The sequence below is a fragment of the Cyprinodon variegatus genome, unplaced genomic scaffold (genome assembly GCF_000732505.1).
Source record: "Cyprinodon variegatus isolate N-32 unplaced genomic scaffold, C_variegatus-1.0 Scaffold184, whole genome shotgun sequence".
Lineage (NCBI taxonomy): Eukaryota > Metazoa > Chordata > Actinopteri > Cyprinodontiformes > Cyprinodontidae > Cyprinodon > Cyprinodon variegatus.
The window spans coordinates 114,862-131,281 of record NW_015150637.1 but is presented as its reverse complement, the minus strand read 5'-3'; the positions used below and the strand labels follow the sequence as shown (position 1 = coordinate 131,281).

Sequence of the window (16,420 nt, the reverse complement as noted above, 5' to 3'; positions counted from 1 at the left end):
AAAACAAATGTAACTTGAAAATAATAATGTTATAAAATAACTGGAAATGCTTTTTAAATTCCCTGATACAATCAATGGGGGGAAAAAAGAGAGTCAAAACAGTCGATTCCTTTTCTAGTGAGTCATCCCAAAGTTCCGGATCTCTGAAAGGAATCGGAACTCTCATCAGGAGCGGAGCGACCCCGCGTGGCCGCTGAGCTCAGAACGAGCCGTGTTGGAAAAATGGTTGCCAGCATACGAGTCCAAAAGCTGTTTCGACGGTATAAACTAGTGATTTCTGCCGCTTTAATGATCCTCCTGATCCAGGGACTTGTGGTTTGGAGTCTGAGGAGCTTGGAGGAAGGCCAGGCGGAGGTGAGAAACATGTTCCGTTAAAGTATTTTTGAATAAATGATTTTAATTTGGGTAGGATTAGCCGTTAGCGCGTAGCTCAGCTCGATGTGTCATATTATACTGTAACGGTGGCTTATGTTAGCTGTTAGCTAAAACTGTCTAACTATAGCTGAACCAGCCACGTCTCTACGGCCATTCATCACACCCCCTAGAAAAGAGGAAGCAGTGCTGTTCCTCATGTTTATAACTGTACATGTCTGTCTCTCATCGTAAGAGCTGAATGATGAATTAACTTGACCATAAAGCAACAGTGATTGTTATCATGCTGTTATTTTTAGTCTTTCCATTAAAGAGAACTTAAGCAACGAAGGGAAACAGAAAAAAACGAGCCATCTAATGGGGAAGTCATTTATCTTTTAGTCTGCGCAACTCTGAACAGTGATTAAAGACCCACTGATTGCAAGAAAACTGCATTCAGGGGCTCACAGACAGCTACTATAAAGCTGGAAGCATCCATTATATCACTGGTTTAGATAAGTATGGTAAAGGAAACAAACTGGACTTTATTCTCTGACCATCTGTGTGAATGTTGTTCCCATTAATTCACTTGGGATAACTACGGAAGAGGAGTGGGGCCACTGATTTTTTTTTTTAAAGTTAACTGATTTTTACATTTTATTTCAGTTTGATATGGGAAAAAAGTCAGAATTCTGAGATTAAAGTCAGTATTCTGAGATTGAAGTCAGTATTCTGAGATTAAAGTCAGTATTCTGAGATTAAAGTCAAAATTCTGAGATTGAAGTCAGTATTCTGAGATTAAAGTCAGTATTCTGAGATTAAAGTCAGTATTCTGAGATTAAAGTCAGTATTCTGAGATTAAAGTCAGAATTCTGAGATTAAAGTCAGTATTCTGAGATTAAAGTCAGTATTCTGAGATTAAAGTCAGTATTCTGGGTTTAAAGTCAGTATTCTGAGATTGAAGTCAGTATTCTGAGATTGAAGTCAGTATTCTGAGATTAAAGTCAGTATTCTGAGATTAGTCAGTATCATGAGATTAAAGTCAGTATCCTTAGGGTAAACTCAGTATTCTGAGATTAAAGTCAGTATTCTGAGATTAAAGTCAGTATTCTGAGATTGAAGTCAGTATTCTGAGATTAGTCAGTATCCTGAGATTAAAGTCAGTATCCTTAGGGTAAACTCAGTATCCTGAGATTAAAGTCCAAATTCTGGGGAAAAAAGTCCAAATTCTGGGGAAAAAAGTCCAAATTCTGGGGAAAAAAGTCCAAATTCTGGGGGAAAAAGTCCAAATTCTGGGGAAAAAAGTCAGAATTCTGAGAAAAAAAGTCAGAATTCTGAGAGAATTCAGACTTTTTTCTGATATTATACTGAAATAAAAACTAAAAATCAGTTAACTTTTTTTATTTTTTCAGTGGTCGTGATCCTCTTCCATAGATAACTGTATAACACATTTTTGGACGTATATATTAAAAAAAAAAAATGGATGAAAATGAACTAAAGACCTGATTTTTAGGGATCTGGAAGTGTGGAAGATTAGTGTGAAGAAATAGAAATAGATTAATCAAACTGTTATTTTGAGTTAATCTTAAAAATAGATAGCTATTGGTGAAGGGAAATGTATGAATAAAAATGTTAAATGCAAAAAATAAGATAAAAGATGTTTTTAATTGAGTGTTATATGTAATTTAATTATTTATGTTCTAGAGTTTTGTCTTTATTACCTCTGTAAGTAGATTACTGTTTCAGCAAATGCCATCTTTTATAGTCCATTACTTTCGGGAACAATTTGAATCGATTACCAAGTTAGTTTAAGATTATTTTAATAATTGATTAATGCGATTGTTTTAGCCATAGTTGGATATTTACATATCAGCCCTAAAACCCAGGATGTTTCCTTATGTATTTTAGTTCATTTATTAGCAGAACTGAAAGCATTTAGAGTGCATATACTTTGGAAATAAATGAAAATAATTATAAAAAAAAGTGCAGATGTTAAAGAGGTAACAGCCTGTTCAGTTGTGGCTCTGGAACAACTTTTACTTAGAGCACTGGAGGCTTTGCAGGTTACTGTTTTCTTTTTCAAACCTGTAAAGTGAGGTTTCAACAGGTGTCATGCTGTACACAAATGTGAGAGGGACAGAATGCAAGTTGAAACTTGAGGATGTGATGATCTGACTAGATGTTGAAGGTGTAATATTCCTGCCAGCATGGAGGATACTTCAATGGCCCCTACCTTCACCTTCATGGTTTCCAGGCGGTGGTAGATGAACAGTCGCTTAAATAGGACAGAGTTGTAGGACCTGTTGGCAACAGACTTTCTGTGACTTCCAAGGAGATTATTGTTACAGATCGTTTCCGTTTAAACCCCTAATCTAATCAGTGAGCTCAGGGCTTAATTGGCAGGGGCCTGGCTCTTCTCCAATCAGTGTCATTTCTAGCATCTTAAATAAAGGCAGACATTCATTTCAGTGTAAAAGGATTTAGGATTAATAGCTCATTACACTGCAGGGCTGAACCTTCAAGCTATGCTGCCTGATCAGTTGTTTTTCAGTTCTGTCCAGATAAATGTTTTGCTTTGTGAAGATAATCCAGTAGGTGGCCAAATGTGGTCTAGGAATAACGAAAACGGGTGGATGTAGGGCTTATTGTCCCGTTTTCCTGCAAAGGTTGATCAGTTTCTGAATAAGTATGGATTTTTAATAAGAAAACTTAAATCTTTGATTCATCCATCAATGTAAACCCCAGCTCAAAGCAAACAGAGCTCTCCTTAGAGTCAGACGTATATATATATACCCAGTGTGTTGGCAGACAGCTATGCAGATGTCAGCACAAAGGCTTTGTGCGTTTCCACCCTTAAAGATACAGAATCACGCCCGCATCCCAGAAAAAGCAGAACAATCATCACTGAAACAAACAGTCCCTTCTAACTCAACTCTCCCCATGTCATGCTGCTGTTCCTCGGAGCCGTTACTTTCTGTGCACACGTGACCACGATCACTCACATGCATTGCATTAAACCCCTTTGTGGTGGAGAAAGAAAAGGCCTGCCGAACAGCACCGCTCCAGCAGATGGTGACTCTGATACGGTTTCGCTCCACTTTTAATTGCCGTAATAAGAAGCCGTTGCTTCGCCTGCCTTTCAATCCATACATTTTTGACACAATGTTTTTAATTAAAAGATGTGAATGCCGGTTGATAAGGATAATTAAAACTTCAGCCACTTGCTATGGCTTACTCCATGGAAAAATTTTTCTCTCGTAGCTGAAGAGGAAAGAGCTCCTGCAAGAATCTTTCTAACAAAAAAGCCAAAGATGGAGGATGATGTACAAATTCTGGAAGTAGCATGTTTAAAAAACAGAAATCAGAATGTTTACCAGTTACCAAGTAAGAAATAGAAATAGTGCATAAGTATTAAGTGGGAAGAAAATATTAATTGTTGTCAAAATGTCTAGAAATAAAAACAACAACAACAAAAAACAGAGAAGTTCTTTCAAATTAGGGCTGCAACTTTTATTTTGCTAATGTTGATTATTTTTTCGATTACGGTAATCAGTTAATAATCTGACAACCAAAGGTTTCTTAAAGAAGATTTTTTACTAAATTAAACCAGGTGAAATTTTTACAATTTTAATATAATCACTGCTCTAAGTGGCCTATCAGCTAACGACATGTTTTACAGTCTGTATACTCCGTTTAATGATTAATCAATTTCTAAATTAGTTGACAATTATTTGAATAATTGAGCCATCATAAATAATCTGATTTCTCTTTTAATCCTAGTGTAATTACCATGTAACAAAGCAGAGCTGTGGTGGCAGCATAATGCTGTGTGAGGACTTATCACATGGGGGCTAAACAAGCACATGCATGCACATTTAACCAATCACCTGTTTTATGAAATCCTTACTCATTATTCTGGTTTCGTTCTAATGAGATAAAACATAGAAAATATTTTTGCAAAGCTCTCTAACCTAAAATTTGAAAAATAATTTCTTCCCTCATTATATTAAGATGCAAACTGCTCTTTTTTTATGTGATCCTTTCCCCCTAAACTATGAGGAAAGCTTTCTGTGGATTTGTTATTATCTACACTATACATCTTGTATTGTATCATAGCCAAACATTCTCAACATCTATAGGGTGTCTTAAGATAAAGCGTACTCACCTGGATATTACACTTTCAGGTATGTTAGGACTGTTTACAACCACGCAATGGTGGCTCAGGCTGAACTCTGCCAGCAGTAGCTGATGGTTCTGTATAGGCAGGCAGCTGGTTTATTGTTGGCTCTGGATCATCTGGCTTCTGATCCAACCACGGAGCCCCAATTCCCAGCATCTTCCCACAGCCTGCATGCCGGCAGTGAGGCCAGCGAGGCGGCATCCTACCATACTGGTTTAAAGCGGCTGAAAGCTTTCCGCCAACTCATTTCTGTTTTCTTTCTTTCTTTTTTTTATGTCAATATTTTAAAAACCTAATGTAATGTGCCAGAACTGTGATGCTGCTTGGCTACAACATTTAAAAATAGCCTTATTCATGCTTTTCTTTTTCTTGTCCTCTAAAAGGACACCTTGCTTTGTACTCCTGATAAACAAATCCTTTTATTGTTCCTGTAAACAAAGTTTTCCCAGTGCTAAATGAAGCCTCGATACACGTTAGACCAGGTCCTAATTGGTCTTCATCACATCGGTACCAAAATGGAAACTTTAAACCCTAATTTAAATTCATTTTAAGCAGATTAGGTCTAATTGACACATACAGCTCCTTCACTCTGGTCAATGCTGTACTAAAGTAATCCAAAAACCCCTGTTTGTTTGCGTGTTCATGTTGCAAACACCCGACCCAGATTTACACGTATGTGGAGTTTGGCTGCAAAACAGAGGAAACTGGGGATTGTTGCAGTCCGCATGGTGAATCACTGGATTGTTTCAGAACATGTGTGACTCTCCAGTTTGTCAGATTAGTTCCAGTAAAAGGCAGAGACTCCGCTATAAATAGCCACAGATGAGAGAACTGGGAAGAAATCACAAGTAAACACATCCATCCCTCTGGGGCTTTGTGCTGATTCCCAAGAAGCCATCTTTGTTTACCTTATGCCTTTCAGAATATTAATAAACCTCTCTGCTCTTTAACATTAATCCAGGATGTTTATGGAATGGCTGCCAATAAAACAGGATTACACATTTGTGTTTGTTCTGGTTTCATTCTGCAGGGAAAAACAAGAAGATCCAAGCTGCCTGACTCCAACAGCCAGGACTCCAAGAGGGACAAAGCAAATTCTTTGTCCGGACAGAACCGGGGCAGATGGAGCGCCAGGCTGGAGAGGCAGAGGGGAACAGCAGCCGTTCCACAGAGGAAAGGAAGCAGCCGCCGTGCTGGAAAGCCCAGCGCCAGACAGAAGACTCCTCAGGAGAGGGGGGTGGCGGCGGGCGGGTTAGACGGTGTGGTGTCTCACGATCTGTCCAGCAGCCGCAATTTTAGCCTGGAGGGAGCAGGGAAGTTACAAGCTGTCGGGATACCCGGGGAGCCAGGCAGTGTGGACGGCGCCCACCAAGCCCCCAACAGTGACTTTATGCCTAAGTGTGAGATCATAGGCAAGGATGCGCTGTCAGCGCTGCACCGGGCCGCGTCGCAGCAGTGCAGGCAGGAGATCGCCGGCATCGTGTGCCAACATCAGGCAGGACAGCTCATGCCAGAGGCGCTCCCTCAGTTCTGCCCCCAATACGGTGAGGAGGCTTGAAGTCACATTTATACGGGGAGTCACATCACAACCACAAGATTTAGAGTATTTTAGTGTCATTTAATTGGACTGCAAAATAAAGGAAAGTTATGTGTAGCTTATAATTCTTACAAAAGTAACATTTTTATTCGGGCCAACTGTCAATTTTTATAGAAGCAGGTTTTTACTCTGTTTTCTATGGGCAGGTGTGACGCAGCCGGACAAGGCCGCTGGGGAAGTGGAGCTAAGCCTTTCCAAGGTGGAGAACCCTGTCAGGGTGGCGTTTGTGCTGATGGTCCACGGCCGAGCCGTACGGCAGCTCCAGCGGCTAATCAAGGCCATATACCACAGAGATCACTACTACTACATCCACGTAGATAAGGTATGCACAGCAACCATCGTATTCACAGGCTTAAATAATAAGTCAGAAGTGCTTTAACCTTGTTATACCCAAAGGGAGTCAGCCTGAATCTTGCTTTTTTTCACATTTTTAAGGAATTAGATTTTTGGTGTTTCAAAGGAAAGAAGAGGATATTTTGGTTGCCTGTTTAGCTGGGATGCCAGAAACCAGTTTAGGTTCCAAAAGGCAGGACTTGTTGTAGCTGGACACCGGGTCAGTTCCTCTGTTCTGCTGCCAAAGAATAGCGAAGCAGCTCTCTGAACGCAGCGGTGAGCTATAGGTACAGTCATGGCTCAGTCTTGATTATCTCTGTGAAAATCCCAGTTTGAGCTAAATGGGTCAGGTTGCATTAGAGTCTCCTGCACTTCTACGTCATCCAGCCTCTAATAATCTTGTGTGCGACTAAAGACTCCGATTGGGTTATTTTACCCTTTTCCTTTTATCGTCTCGTTTCTAAGCACCAGTATGAGGCCCTTTGACAATAATTTTCTATGTGTAAAAGTTTGTGCTCCTTGTCTACCTGGGGCGGTTTCTCAGGGCAGATTGATCACACAACATTTTTCCTTCTCTCTCAACAAATGTTATGTTCCAGGAGAATCCATTTCAAGGTGTGTTTCCCTTAAACTGCTCATTTATCACTTCAGAATCTTTCAGTTTCCTTTTTTTTTTTAAATAAGCTCCTTTTAATGAATTTAATTAATCTTGAAGGACAAAATGAGAGTCTTTTTCTCCCATTTGGAGCCAACAGTATTGGCTTCTTGCAAGTATCTGACACTAACAGGACTAAAGCAGGCTCACTCTTAGGTTTAATTAAGATGAAAAGCAATAATTATTTCCCATCATGCTATAAAGCTCTGTGCTGTTGTTTTTTTTTCTTGTGGTCAAATGCCAAATCTTTAACATTAGGCCTCCCAGAATTCTGATCCTATTAGAACTCCCACTGGCCGTCAATTTGACGGCTGACATTTTTCCCGATGGAAGGCATGGGTAGTGATGATGTCATCAACTGAAATGGTTCTAGTGTGTGTATGAACTCATTGTGGATATGTAGACCTTATATCAGGTCTAACATATATATTTTAAAGGCTGTATTGTATGCTATTATTATCTGGGGTCTAAATTTGTCTAAAAAAATAAATCAGTAAAATAAATTAGTCTGTTTTACCACACATGTTGGAAGTTTAAAATACAATTTTATTTACAGAAATTCATTATCTGAATGTATTTTCCCCTGACAACCTTTTTACATTTGTGACAAACATCATATGATCCGTTTTTTTGTGCAGCGCTGAAGCACCTTGCGCTGTTTTCTTTGCCTCTCCAAAGCTGCTCTTCAGCGGCGGTGGGGCTGAAAATCTGCGGAGCGCATGTGGTCGGCACGTCAACCTGTGTGTGAATATAGTAGAGCACGGGCTCTGGTTTGGCTTTTGGGCCGCTGAGTGTACCGGCTCAGGTGTGGGCAGTGCTATCCTAAACTTGATCTTAAGTTTCCCTATTGTCTGATGGGTCACTGATGCGATCATCCTCGCGCTCTCTGTCACAATCAGCCGCTTCCTACACAGTCCTCCTCATCGGTCTGTCCCTCTCCACCTGAATAACTATCATCAATATTTTTAAGCATTTCTAAAGCCTGTTTCACGGTTAGATTTCTTCTGGAAGCCATTTTTCTGTATTAGCCAAAGAGTTCCAGGTAGAATGTTGGTTGCTAGGCAACGGTACAGATCGTCAATCAACCGTGGGAAGAATTTACAATGCAACTAATAGAGCCGTCAAAATGATGGCTGTGGGAGATCGGGGTAGAATTAAACATATTTATTTTTTACTTTTTTATTTTATTAAAAAAACTAAGTGAAAATGAAGGTAATATAGAAACAGGAAAAGTCAGATAACATGAGAAACATATGATTAATGTAAATAAAGTTCTTTCCCTTTACAATCTCAGAACCGTCAAAATGACGGCTGTGGGAGTTCTAGTGCTGAAGCAACTGTGTCTGATCTGATACGTCCCCTGCAGCGGTCCAGCTACATGCATCGGGAGGTGCTGCAGATAGCTGAGCGATACCCGAACGTCCGCCCCACACCCTGGCAAATGGTCACCATCTGGGGGGGAGCCAGTCTCCTGAAAGCCTATCTGAGAAGCATGCAGGACCTGCTCGCCATGAAGGAGTGGAAATGGGACTTTTTCATCAACCTCAGCGCCACAGACTTTCCAACCAGGTCAGCTACATGTGGATAAACTGATGAAGCGGGGACAGTATGACCCTAAGAACCCTAAGTGTCTCTGTTTACATACAGAATGATATTTATCAAGCTTTTATTTTGGTTAAAATGAGACCATGGCTTACAGCTAATGAAAACACCCTGTGAGTTCTCATTAAACCATAGTTTGGCCTAATATTAAGATGGTTTTTAACACAGAAACACAACCTATATCTTGTACTGCACAGTACCACAGCGATCAATACTTGGTTCAGGCTCCTTCTCTGCAGCGCTTATTAAAGTGGTGGTTTTTGCTGTGTGGGCTGATGCCGAGTCCTGCTAGAAAAGGAAAGCAGCAAAGCTTAGCAGAGAGAAGAATGAAGTGCTGTACAATTTTCTACTAGACAACTATTCCAACTTTGGAGCAAACCCAGAGGATGAAACAGCACCGCAAAGCCTCTCATGGAGCTTTGATTTCTAAATGAAATGCAAAGTTTTATCTGAGAACACAATGTTGGACCATTAAAGCCCCAGATACTCCTGAATATTCTTTGTTTTACAATCATCTCTGCAATTATCCCTGTCCTTTTTAGAACCAAACCGTTTCCTTCCACTTAGCTTTGCATTAATTGATGTGGTTACAGCCTCTGAATAACCAGTGTTCACATCAAGGACCTTTTATAGCAAACTGTTACTATATGGTGGTGATTACTTTCTACTGGATGGTTGTCAAATCAGGAGTGTTTCTCGGAATATCCTGTTTATTTAGTTTTTATTAGCTGTAACCAATCAATAAGTCTGTGTACATAATTGATACCTGGGTTTCACTTTATAGAAATAAATAACCTGTTCTACATTTTATGTTATTGACACTCAAATGTAGACATCGGATACATCTGATAGATTCAGCATCATAGCAGGATGTCTTTCTGGTCTGTGGAGTATGAATTATAGGCAAATATGAAACTTAACACAAAAAAAATCTTATCTTTGTTGTTTTGCAGACTAAACATGAAAGGAATTTAATTTATATCACTTCTTTTGATATTTTGGGTTCTTAATCATCACTAGCAGCTTTAGAAGGTGGCTGCTGTGGCATTTCGCCTGATGGAAACATGAGTTTGTTTGCAGCATTTAAGCTAATAACATTTTCTGGTCACTTAGTCACAGAGCTGACAGTAAACAGTGTCCAGCTGGGTTTCTGGCGCAGCGCTGAGTCCCAATCAACAGGCCCACCTTAACTTTCCTCTGGGGGATTAACTCACATCTCTCCGATAATGAGAGATGAGCCGGAATGTTCTAAATACTTTCAGAAGTAGCTGTTAGGATATAAAGGCAGTCCATTATTCAGTGAAATCTCCAGCGCTTTGTTTTTCCGGCTCGTTGGAACCTGCTCTGACTGTGATACTTTCATGCAGGACCAACGATGAACTGGTGACGTTTCTGTCAATGCACAGAGACAAGAACTTCCTCAAGTCCCACGGGAGAGAGAACGCAAGGTGAGCATTTTCAGACACATGGCCAGCTAATGCTCACAGTTTTACTTCAGTGCGACGCTGATGTGTGCCTTTTGTCGAAGGTTTATTAAGAAGCAAGGCCTGGACCGCCTTTTCCATGAATGCGACAACCACATGTGGCGTCTCGGAGAGCGCACCATTCCAGAAGGCGTGGAAGTGTCCGGTGGCTCCGACTGGTTCGCTCTCACCCGCCGTTTCGTGGACTACGTCGTCAGCTCCCGGGATGAGCTAGTGCTGGGTCTGAAGCAGTTCTATTCCTACACCCTGCTCCCCGCTGAGGTAGGAGAGCCCTCCCAGTTCTTCTTATCTTCTGTAGCGGAGGCTCACAGTGTGATGATGTACTCAGGCTCATCCTCCCCTGCCAAGTCAGAGAAGCCTAGCGGCTGAGATAATGTAAGACTTTAAGCTATGCAGCAGTTTGAAGCAGCCTTTGCCACATGAAAGGAAGGTTCTTCATACTTTATTGTAAATATATTGAGTCCTAAAGGAGGAAAAAGTGTCCAGGTTTGACCTTTTCTTCTTCAGATTGTTTATGTTCACTCAGCCTTTCTTTGTTCCCAGTCTTTTTTCCACACTGTGCTCGGAAACAGTCACATGTGTGACACCCTGGTGGACAACAACCTGCGCGTCACCAACTGGAACCGCAAGCTGGGCTGTAAATGTCAGTACAAACACATTGTGGATTGGTGTGGCTGCTCCCCCAATGACTTCAAACCACAAGACCTCGTCCGGATACAGGTGAGTTCACCACAAGAGGGCAGCGTTTTATCCATCTGGGTGCCTTGGAAAAGTGTTCATACTCCTTCGATTCTTTGGTAACATTTTCATAAAAGCCAGATTGTTCAGCTGTCTTCAGGAATGCAGAGATCAACGGTTCATGTGTGAGAATCTGATAAAATGATGATTGATGCTTTTATGAAAGAGAAGCAAGAAAAAGCTTTGGATGAAGGAAGCTATTTGAAATCATGTGTGCAGTTAGCCATGTAGGTCACAGCGGAAGTTTTTTTGTTTTGGCAGCATCATGCTGTGGGGAGAATCAATCTATAAAATATGAAACTTCTCAATATTTTACCCCTGTTGGATCCATTTCAAACGTTCAAGTAACTTTGCAATTTTATTTCTTTTTTTTTTTTTAGCAATTGACTCGTCCAACGTTTTTTGCCCGGAAGTTTGAGTCGACGGTGAACCAGGAGGCCATAGACATCCTGGACACGCACCTGTATGGCCAGTATGCACCAGGAACCGTCGCCATCAAGGCTTACTGGGAGAGCGTGTTTGAGCAACTGGACGGCCTGGGCTCCATCAGTGACGTGGCTCTCACAGCTTACACCTCCTTCTTTCGTCTAACCCTGAAGAGTCTGACCTCTCAGAGCAAGACGGACGTCTGCAGGTAGGTCTTCTGGTATTTCGTTGTACAGGTGCACTGAAAATTAGTAGAATATCTCAAAAAGTTACATACGTTGAGTCTTTTTTTCTGTAATTGTGATAAATACTGCAAAACCCAGAATTTAGTTCATTCAGAGGTCAGTAGCTTTGGCAGTATTAACAGAAACAAAGTCCTGCTGGGAACAAAGTTAATTTGCATTTTCTTAAAGCTTAAAGTTCTTTAAAATCTCTGGAAAGACTGTGGGCTTTGGGGAAAACAGTGGACCAATACCACCAGATCTGACTGTGGAAACTTTACATGATTCATTCACTTCACAATAAAAAGCAAACATTCTGAGTAAACGTCCAGCCTCTGGATCAGTTCTCTTAAGTCAGCAGTTATCCCTGTTACTGGTGCATCTTCTTCTAAAATACTTTTTCCTTCCACTCAACTTTCTATGTACGTGGTTGAATACAGCCCTCTGTGAACAACCAGCTTGTGTAGCTGTAGCATTTGTTGCTTCCCCTCCATGTAGATAAGGTCAGTGACCTTCCTCTGGATTTCAGTCTAGTGAGCCCCTGTTTATAAATCTGGCTTTTATTCTGAAATCTGGGTCGACAGACTGTTTGAAATCCGATCAAAGCGTGTGAAGGTGTCGGGGTCAGGAGACTTTTGCAGGCTTTCAGTTATCATGTGTTTGTAATATAGATTTTATTTCTTAAATAAATAAGAAAAAGAATGAACTGTTTAGTGACATTCACATTTTGTGTTAACTGGATGTTAAATTGACCTTTTTTCCTTTATCTGCTTTGTTTAAAAGGTTTGAGCCGGTCGGCCATCCTCTGTCCGTTCATTTGTACTTCTATGATGACCGTTTCCAAGGCTACTTGGTTCGTCAGGAGGTCCGCACCGTGGAGTCAAAGGACAGGGAGACCCTGGAGCTGTGGGCCATGCCTCAGGCCACGCTCGTCTTTGAGACAAACCTCAAAGAGTTTGAGAGGCTGAAGAACCTGGAAGTAAGAATTCACTCATTTAGCATCAATAACATTTTAACAAAAACTTCTTTAAAAGTAGGTTCTGTATTTAGGTGTTATATTATTTTATTAATATGATGAATGAATATGTCACTACCTTTTCTTTACAAGTGAACTTTTTCCTCAACAGATCGGGACGAACTGGGATCCTAAGGAAAGGATCTTCCGTAACTTTGGCGGCCTCATCGGTCCTCTAGATGAGCCGCTAGCGGTCCAGAAGTGGGCCCGTGGTCCCAACCTCACAGCCACTATAGTTTGGATCGACCCGGCTCAGGTGGTGGCAGCATCCTATGACATCACAGTGGAGATGGATGCAGAGTACACGCAGTACAAACCGCCTCTACAGCACCCCCTGCGGCCGGGCACCTGGACGGTGCGGGTGCTGAAGCAGTGGAAGCGCGTGGCCGAGGTCCGCTTCCTCGTAATGCCTCTTACCTTTAATAATAAAGAGCCACTGCGCAGAGGTAGGTTCTGGATCCTTCTGTCTGGATATGGAACGGAATTGGAAAGACAATTATTGAGGATTTATTTATTTTTTCTGTTTTCCTTTTAAAGGAGATTTGAAAAGTTTGGGCTAAAATAGCAAAGACAAAAGCAAGCCACACTTTTCAGATTTTATTTTGTCTGCAGAGACCAGCTGCTAAAAGGATTTATTTAGATGTTTTGGTCTAATTTTTTTAGGAAAATATCAGGAGTGAAAAATGTAAAGCGGAGCTAAGTTTGAGGAGTTTAGACACTCACTTCATCTTCTGATGTTTCTCTTCCAGAGGAGGACAGCTGGCTCCATTCAGGCCCTCCTGGGAACCTGTACTTGGATCAGAGCTTCCAGCAGCTGAGTTCGGTGCTGAAGCTGCCTCCTCAGGAGCCGGCCATGCAGGCGGCGCAGCGTGCCGCTCAGCTGGTGGGCCGGCCCCTGGAAGCGTGGGTGGACAGCCTGGTGGGGACTTTCTGGGTCATAGGTGACCTTTGCTCCACAAGGACCTCCTCCTGCCCAGCTGTAGGGCTTTGCTCAAAAACTACCTGGAGCTCTCTTTCTCCAGATCCAAAGTCTGAACTGGGCCCAGTGAAAAGCGACGGGCGGATCAGGTAGCCCTAGGAGAAGAGACTAGCCAGACTTTTAATATGCACAGAACCACTGCTGGAAGAGCCTGAGGGACTCCATATTGTCTGAGAGATCAGCAGTCAGCTGATGGGCACATAATCCATGATCCTCCTTCACTGAGGAGCTGCTGTTACTTCAGACAAACCAGGAGAGGACTGCGGGAAATTTGCACATCGACTGCAAGCGCAAACAAAAAAATATCACTTTTATGTGAACGGGTACATGACCACCATGTTGAGGTATTGTTGCACAGATTTTCAGTCCTGCAGTCGTCTCAGTGAAAATGTAAGAATCCTGCATGCAAAACAACAGCTCTGCTCAATCTTCATTACAAGGGAGAGAATCACCTCTGGATCTTATTAATGTGCTTATTTTAAAGCATTACAAGAGAGACGCATGAAGTGCACTTTACTGCAAGATGATGTTGTTACAGAGTTCCCTTGGTTACAGTGTGGAGCCCAGGGTCAAATGTCTTTATATGTCACCTTTTCTTGCACCAGGACATCGCTAAGTTTAGGAAAAGGTTAGAACAAATTACCTACATTATGTTCCTTTCAAAACTATTCACTCCCCTTTGACTTTTTGAGTTGCAACCACAACCTTCCAAGTGTCTGATTTCTGCACAACAAACCAGCATCAAATGGTGCAAGGTCGACAGAAATCCTCAGTGGAAAACTTTGTGGTTTTAACACAAAAAAATGAATGATGAAAACCTTAATAGGTATGAATACTTTTGTGAGGCACGTTGTCATTTTTATGGGGGGAAAAAAATCATATTTTTAAAGCATTTTTAACTAAATATCAGCTAGTTTTGAATAGTTTTTACATTATTTTTTTTTTGTACTACTGTAGTTCAATGAAGTGTTTTAAGATGGCAGAAATAGGAAAGAAAACAGGTTTTATTGTGGTGGGAAAGGATTTCTTTAGCTCATCTTGTGCCCGTTTTTTAAAGTAAAACCACCACATTCTGTTTTAGTTTTGGTGGAAATAAATCTAAGGATTTCATATTGTCAGATTGTTAGATTTGTTTCCTTTTCAGCTGATCAGGCTTAATATCAGCGGAGTCCTTTTCCATTAAATGGAAGCATTGAAGCTGCAGCTCGTCATACCTCTCCATTATCTCTGCACACACTGTGTTGTCATGCCTGTTAAGGCTTTATGCTTTCGTTTCAGTTCTCCTGCTTTTGCATTTCAGTATTTTTATAAACTGTCTGTATGTTAGGCTTTTTATGATGCTTATTTTAGTTTGAAGAGGAGAATCTAAGCTGCCTCCCTGTGGAAAAAGGTGACGTTTACTACATAGCTTGCAGAGTTCTATCTTATTTAGATTTTTTAAGTTTTTTGTTCTGAAATAACATGTACAGTTTTAAGTGTCCTTGTTTAGCTGGCAAAGCACAGTTGCTTCAGTGAAGCCCCAGTTTTATTGAGAGAATAAGGAGATCAATGGGTCTTAATTAGCAAATGTTATTTTTCTATCTTGTCTGAGAGAAGCTGAACACTGTCTGTTGAAGCTGCTCCCTAAATGTGTTAAATTTGACAGTCCACCTGTTCAGTGTCAAATAGAGCAGCTCCTCTGGGCTTTGGGAGGTTGAGATCTCCATCCATGCTGTTGTGATAGTCAGGAGCAGCCCGGGTGGTGACTCATCCTCGGTTCCATCGCTCCAATCTGTGGGGAGCCGGATTCTGTCACTGCTTGAGGAGAAGATCATATAAGAGGCTTTCTGACTGAAAACTCATTAAAGAGATGGCCCTATTCAAACTTTTGTTGTTATTTTTGTCTTTAAGTGCTTATTTTTCAGACTGTAACATTAATTGTAACATTTAATGTGTCCTATTGAATATGCAAATATAACAAAAGGTACCTTTAATTTTTATGGGAATTTGATATAATAGAGAAGAAAGCGCATCCATTCTGGTAATCTTTCTATTAGTAGCAGTGGGGTTTGTCTGGACCCGCAGCATTTACTGAGCAGCTGGAAAATATTAATTGTTTTTCTGCATGTTTTCACACCTGGTAAATACATTGCACATTTAGAGACGGATGCTTTGCACATCCATATTAAAATAGCTCTAGCAACGACATGTGGACTCCAAATGTTCTTCCTGAATTTCCCTGCTTTTAGCTTCATCCATCTTCCCATCAGCACTGACCAGATTCTGTGCCTCTGCTGAAAGAAGAACATCAACAACAACCTCAGCACGATGCAGCCACTACCATATGTTGGGGATGATGTGCTCAGATTTATGAAATTTCTCTTTTTGCTGTGCCTGCTTCATGGCCTTATTAAACTTTTACTGTGACTATTTTTTTTTTTTTTTTGTAAAGGTAGAGACTAATAGTTGTCTTGGTAACAGCCTCCCAAACCAGAGCTATGGACCACCTCAGCTCCTCCAGACTATGGAGGGTCACCCACATGGACTTTACTAATTTTGATGTCTAAAGGTATTTTTATTTATTTATTGGCATCACAGTAAATATGGCTGCATTTAAAAATAGAAGTTCTCAAAGTTTACTTCCTTCATAAATACTTTAAGCAGCATTTTCCCTTAAACTCTTCCAAATGAATATTTGAAGTGTTTGCCTAAGTGCGCAGTTAAAGGCAGTTTTCCACCTTGTAATAGAGGGAACCTGCAGAGAAGGAGGGCCAAGTCTCCTGACAGGAGGTTTTAAACTTGGTTCACAGAAAGTTGAGGATTCTGGTTTCTGGTTTGGCTCATCTGCTCCTTTTAGATA

At 41.0% G+C, this 16,420-nt stretch overlaps 1 protein-coding gene across 1 annotated transcript; it reads left to right on the top strand.

The window, feature by feature from the left end:
- The first annotated feature begins 214 nt into the window (after positions 1–214).
- Positions 215–15,620, top strand: xylt2 (xylosyltransferase II). Its single transcript, XM_015379021.1, has 11 exons — positions 215–354; positions 5,562–6,075; positions 6,275–6,450; positions 8,483–8,685; positions 10,086–10,166; positions 10,247–10,463; positions 10,746–10,922; positions 11,321–11,574; positions 12,371–12,566; positions 12,715–13,048; positions 13,352–15,620. The coding sequence occupies exons 1-11, from the start codon at positions 223–225 to the stop codon at positions 13,672–13,674; spliced, it is 2,607 nt and encodes an 868-aa protein (XP_015234507.1). The 5' UTR covers positions 215–222; the 3' UTR covers positions 13,675–15,620.
- Positions 15,621–16,420: the final 800 nt, after the last annotated feature.

Bases quoted from the DNA above. Each gene is read 5' to 3' on its own strand.
- xylt2 (XM_015379021.1), top strand. From the start codon at position 223: ATGGTTGCCAGCATACGAGTCCAAAAGCTGTTTCGACGGTATAAACTA. The intron at 10,167-10,246 runs GTGAGCATTTTC...CTTTTGTCGAAG, and splicing joins CACGGGAGAGAGAACGCAAG to GTTTATTAAGAAGCAAGGCC. The intron at 10,464-10,745 runs GTAGGAGAGCCC...CTTTGTTCCCAG, and splicing joins ACACCCTGCTCCCCGCTGAG to TCTTTTTTCCACACTGTGCT.